Here is a 6,087-nt window from a genome sequence, read left to right on the forward strand (position 1 = left end):
ACTCTTGGAACGTATATACCTTGAGTATGAACATATGGGGGAGTTATGGGGTTTTATATTTAACCATAACGTCTACTGGGAGTACAGGAGCTGTATTTTCCTTTTATTATTATGCGCAGGAATTCCGCCACTTACGAGTGGTTCTTTTATACTGGCACGGTTAGCTCCCGTGTTAGTACTCCTATATTGGGGCAGGTAAGGGGGGAAACCCGTTCGATGCGTAATCAATACTAAATAAATTATTTAGTTACTTAGTTGAGAAGTTTTGTGGTGTGTTGTGTGTTTGTAAACAGGTGCAACAAGGTAAGTTGTGTGTTGATAGGTAAAAGCAGGTTAGTGTGTTTAACTACACTTATGTACTCAGCTCTGCTGATTGTGTGTTTGTGTGTTTGTTGGCCTTGTCTTTACCTTGGCCCTATGATGACCCATTTTTAATGGAGAGTAGTGGAAACAAGTAGAGAGAAGCTTTTCAGGTGATGAAGCATATTCATGATGGGCATTGAGTGAAGAGCGATTCATGCTAGTTTCCACAAGTTTATGATATGTTTATCGCTTTAATTATTTTATGATATTAATGTTTGTGAGACTAACATGAAAGTTTTGAATTCGGTTCGGTTTTGTTAAGGGCCTACAATGGTTTCAAGTTGTAGGTTGACTTTGTTTTACTTTGGTTTGACTTTACTTTCGTTGGTTGACTTTTTAAGTTGAGTCGTTTTTAAATATTTTCAAGGAGAGTCTTCAGCTGTGTGTCTTTGATAGTTGCCTTAGCCGTTTTCACGGTGGCGGTAATGTCTTAAATTTTCCTACTTTGAGTTTTAAACAGAGCAAAACAGGTATTTTTAAAGAAAGGAATTTCTAGGGTGTTACAGACTTGGACTCGATCTTAGGTGACATTTTATTTGCTAGTTCTTCTTTTAAGTCGATTAGTTGGTCCCATATAAATTGTGATGGTAATTTTGTTGCGCACCATCTCGCTAAGATAGTACCTTTTGGTTGTGAACAAGTGTGGGAAAATCATTATCCTAGTGAAGTTTCCTCGTATGTACTCACGGATTTTACATTATTTAATTAAAACTAGCCTAGCTTTCTTCCAAAAAATAAAAAAATAAAAATAAAATAAAAAATAAAATAAAGAAAATGAAGGATAGCTCAAGTGGTTAGAGCTTTCCTCTCGATTTCATGAGGTCCTGGGATCGATTCTCACCCCGCCCTTGTGGCTCTCTAAAAAATAAATAAAATACTTCCGCCGTTCTATTAATATTAATAGAACGGAGGAAGTAAAAAATTGTCAATATGTTTCACTGGCAAAAGAGAGCATAGCTTATGCTTAGGCCCTGTTTGTTTGAGCAACAAGGCTCATTATAGAGCAGCTCTACAGAACGGGGCCTTAATCTATTTTTTTGAATTGCAACATTGGGAATGAAGTTGTCAATGCACATCTTTTACCATTAATATTTTTATTTTTTTTAATAAAAATATAAAAATTGATATTATAAAAGTAATGCATATATGATATATCTAGACAAATTTAATAAGATTACACATGACTATATTTTTCCTTATGCATAAATAAAATAAAGAAGGTCAAAGAAATATGTATAAATAATGTTAAACTCTAAATGTTGCTATTAAAGAAGATTGAGGGAAATATATAGTGAGGAATTTCAATAAAATTCTTATTGGTCTAAAGTGTAACTCTCACTAATAAATTTTTAAAAGAGTTACTAGAAGGGATAGACAATATGCATATTATTCCTATTATATATCTCCAAATTTTCATGTTTTATGATCACCACTCGGAATAACTTATGAATGACAGCCTTACTAGTTCAACACTAAGGGGCCGTTTGGTTGGGGGTAATCAGGAAAGGGAATGGGAATCAACTGGCCCCATTCCCTTTGTTGATGTTTGTTTAGCACTTTTAATCATTCCCATTACCCTCCCCATTACCCCAAATCCTTCCAACTCCATTCCCCACCCCCTAGACTTTCCCATTCCCTTTCCCTACCCACCTTCACACCACCACATCACCACCTTCACACCTACCAACACCACCGGAAAACCAGCCCGACCACCGCCGCCCCTACCCCGACCACCGCCGCCGCTCCACCAAGCCTCGCCGCCCTCCCCTCCCACGCAAAAACCACCCCTAGCCCCGCAAAACCCTAGCCCCGATCTCTCTCCCACCACCCGCGAAACCCTAGCCGCCCCTTCCCCTCCCCTCGCCGCCCACCGATAAACGCGCGCCGCTCAAAACCCCCTCCCCTCGCCGCCCAAAAACCCCTCACCTACCTCGAAAAACCTCCGAAAACCCTAAGGGAGGTTTTTCGAGGGTGAGATTCGTCGTTTTGGGCCCAGCGAGTGGTGGGGGAGAGTTTGCGAAGGGCGGCGAGGGGAGGGGGAGAGCCGGCGAGGGAGGGGGAGGGCCGGCGAGGGTTTCGTGGCTGGGAATGATGAAAACTATATGAATTGTGTGGTGGTGTGGTGGTTGTGGTGGTGGTGGTGGGATTGATTCCCTTGTTTTAAAAACAAACAACAAAGCAAAAAAAGGGTATTTTCATTCCATTCTTCTCCTTTCCCTTTGTTCATTCCATTCCGATTCCCTCGTGCGAACCAAACGGCCCCTAATAGTCTGGTAGATCAATTAAATTCCACCCAGGCCACGTCACCTACAATCTTGTCTAATAAAGTTAAATGAGGTGTCATACTAAAATTAATTGACAATAGAGGATTAGCCCACTTAATTGGGTTTTAAGTGAAAACTCTTTATTTTATTTTTCAACATGGGACATATAGTACTCACACACTTGCACTTAACACAGGCAATCCTAACTCATAATACTTTAGATTGAGCAAAATATCCAAAGTAGATTTTGTAGAACATCATCATATTGTAGTAGTGAAGCTCTCAATTACTAGTAGGCAGTAGCACATACATACAAAAGCACCCAAAATACAAGTTGTACCTTTAATCAACATATCTTGCTAAATAATTTTTCTAATAAAAGTTAGATTATATAATTAAAATTTAAAACATAAGGTGTGATCAATCATGCAAGGGAGCCCCAATAAGAAGGTGATGAAATTGCGTTGTAATTGTCAACATTGAAGAGAAAGTGCCCCTCTTTGTTGTGCTCACGACCAATACTTTTGTTTTGGTTTGCAACTGCAGCTGACGTACTCTCAACGGTCACTTCACATGAGGCTTCTGTATAGCTGCTGTAGACTTGCTTCTTTGTAGCTTGTTCCTTTAGCATAGACTTTAATTTTTGTACCTGTTCATTCATTTTATTTTTAACTAATAATTGATTGATTTATAAAACTTGTACGAAGTATAGCATAGCATATACACGTCGAAAACCCCATTTAATTGACGGTCGTTAGGCTTTAGTAGTAACCTTTTACATGCAATTGAATTTGCGTACCACTTCGTATAAGTATACCAGGTTATCTAAAGTTAATTAGACTCCAACTAATCCGAATTCGAGCGGATGAAGCCCCAATTGGTGGAATAAGCTCTCCCAACCTAAATTGGAATAACACCCTTATCAACTTATCCAATCCCTTAGCCAGGCCAGTTGATAATTTATGTACTTGTACCATTTTTCATCATCATGATCATTGCTACCTTTGTCTCAAATAATTTGTCACAAGTCACAATGTGATTTCAAATTAAATTAAAAATGTCCAAAACTTATATTAGTTATTAACAATGTGACACATATTATAAACATGACAATTAACATTAAAATGATGTTATATGTTTATGGTATTTATAATCCTTATCATTTGAAAAGAAGATCATGCAAAACTAAAATAACAAATAGATATAAACTCTTAGTCTCTAATAGAAAGATGAATAGATGCTAACCTCCTCTTGGAGCTTCTGCTTTTCTTTGGTCACAACTTCAAACTCAAGCTTAAGAGCATCATACAAATGCTCAAGCTTCTTAGCCTTCCACCTTGCTCTCCTATTCTGAAACCAAACCGCGACTTGCCGAGGTTGAAGGCCGAGCTCTCTAGCAAGCCTCATCTTTCTATGAGGGTCTAGTTTCCTCTCTTCATGGAAACTACTCTCCAGTGACTCTAATTGATTCGTCGTTAGCCGCCTTTTCATCTTTTCTTGATTGCCAAAGCTCATCATAACCATGTCTCTTTCCACATTTGATGGAATAACATTTGCTGCCATCATCTCAACAGCACCATGATGCTTCATCACCTCCAAACCTTGGGGAATATAAATAAGGAGCAAGCTTATAAGCTTTATAATGGTGCATATATGTTTAGTGTATTAAAATATCTGTACTCGTAGTTGTTATACAAGATTATAAACATCACATAAGCTAGGGTTTGTTCAGTATCACTATTTATACTGTTATAAAGAATGCAGAAGTTAAAAGTAGTAATGGGAACTTAATATTATTGGACTAACTCATAAATAATAATATTTTATTATTTTGACATATGCATGCTTAATCAACCTATTACAAACTACAAAGCTAAACAGTAATAAAAGCTAAGGGTCCGTTTGGCATTGCTGTGGTTTTCTGTTTTTTGGTTTTTTGTTTTTTAAAAGTATGTTACATATGTTACATAATGGATCAAAAAATATTTAGACTTATTAAAATCATGATAATTTTGAAAACTGACAACAAAAAAGTGAAAACACCTTTTTCTTGTTTCCTGTTTTTGGTTTTTAGTTTTAAAAAAAACAGAAAACTGAAAACCAAAGATGATTCCAAACAAGCCCTAAAATTTTCATGTTAATAACACCCAATGTAAAATAAAGGAGTTTGTTTAAAGCAAGAAATCAAGCTCCTCTAAACCTAATACTTCGTACCTCATAATAATAAGATATTTTAGGCCACACGATAACTCATAAACTAATGACTAAAATAAGATATTTCAGGCCACACGATAACTCATAAACTGATGACTATTAGAAGCCTGATTCAATTCAAACCAAACTAGTTAAACTAAAGAAGAATTGGAGAAAACAAGATATTCACTAACATATACTTCGTATGTAGTACAAACTAAGGTAACCTAAAACTCCTAAAAGATATTTACCAAAGATAACAATAGAATATTAACATAATAACCAACCGACTTCTAATATTAGTGTTATTAGATTTGAAAAAAAAAAAAAGAAAATTTAAAAACTCGCAACAGTAGCATAAAAACATGACTTATTCAATATGCTTGAAATACCTACTTTAAGGTTATATGATCTACAAAAATGTTCACAAAATGAGAATATATACATAAATGTAACAGTGAAAACTCACCAGAAAAACGATCATACTGATTACAAGAATTGTAAAGTGAGTTGGTGGAAGAGATCTCGGGAGTGCTCCTTAAGATTTTAGTATTCCAATCCATATTTGGTTACTTTCGACTTAAAACTATCCCAAAACATTTGGGTAACTTATCATTCAGTTTATTTAAATCGTTTGACAAAAAAAAGGACAACAATATAAAGAAAGGGACTTCACTCTAATAAGTTCAAGAAATGTTGGCTTAAAGTTTAGGATGTGAAAATTTTATCTTTTCAAAAAGGACTTTCTATGAGGGTGGTAAGCTAAAATTGCTACTGTAATAATTAATACTTTTAGCTAGCTAGGGACTGACGCCTTTGCACAACTTTGTTTTATGTGCTAGATTTTTCTAAATGCACTCTGCTCGTATTGACGCTGTCCTAAATTAATTGTCACGCTGTTAGTTTTGTTACGTACAACTTGTGATTTTGTGAAGCATGACGTACATCATACTTTGATAAATGTTGTTTAAATGTTTTGTTGTTTTTGCGCATGCCTTTCCTATTGGCTTATTCTTTTTGCATTCTCTTTTAAGTTATGTGACAGTGTGACACTGTTAGCGCATCAACTTTGCATAGATGATTTAACAAGGCTAAGAAAGAATACTGTTATCATGTATAGTAGTATGAATTTAATCACAAACGATTCTTTGTAATAGAAGAGATTGTTGATCTTCTTGCTTCAAAAAAGATTGTTGATCTTCTCTTTAAACAAGGTTGAAGCCACTACAAAGTGTTTAATTAAGTATTAGACCCTTTATTTAATTTT

General features: G+C 35.7%; 1 protein-coding gene across 1 annotated transcript; it reads right to left on the bottom strand.

Annotated features, from left to right (window-relative positions):
• Positions 1–2,983: 2,983 nt before the first annotated feature.
• On the bottom strand, positions 2,984–5,554 carry LOC145572479 (homeobox-leucine zipper protein ATHB-22-like). Its single transcript, XM_081631453.1, has 3 exons — positions 5,290–5,554; positions 3,873–4,228; positions 2,984–3,276 (listed from the first exon to the last, which is right to left on the bottom strand). Exons 1-3 carry the CDS (start codon positions 5,381–5,383, stop codon positions 3,052–3,054), a joined length of 675 nt encoding a protein of 224 aa, XP_081487579.1. The 5' UTR covers positions 5,384–5,554; the 3' UTR covers positions 2,984–3,051.
• Positions 5,555–6,087: the final 533 nt, after the last annotated feature.

This window comes from Chenopodium album, chromosome 12 (genome assembly GCF_948465745.1).
Source record: "Chenopodium album chromosome 12, dcCheAlbu1.1, whole genome shotgun sequence".
Lineage (NCBI taxonomy): Eukaryota > Viridiplantae > Streptophyta > Magnoliopsida > Caryophyllales > Amaranthaceae > Chenopodium > Chenopodium album.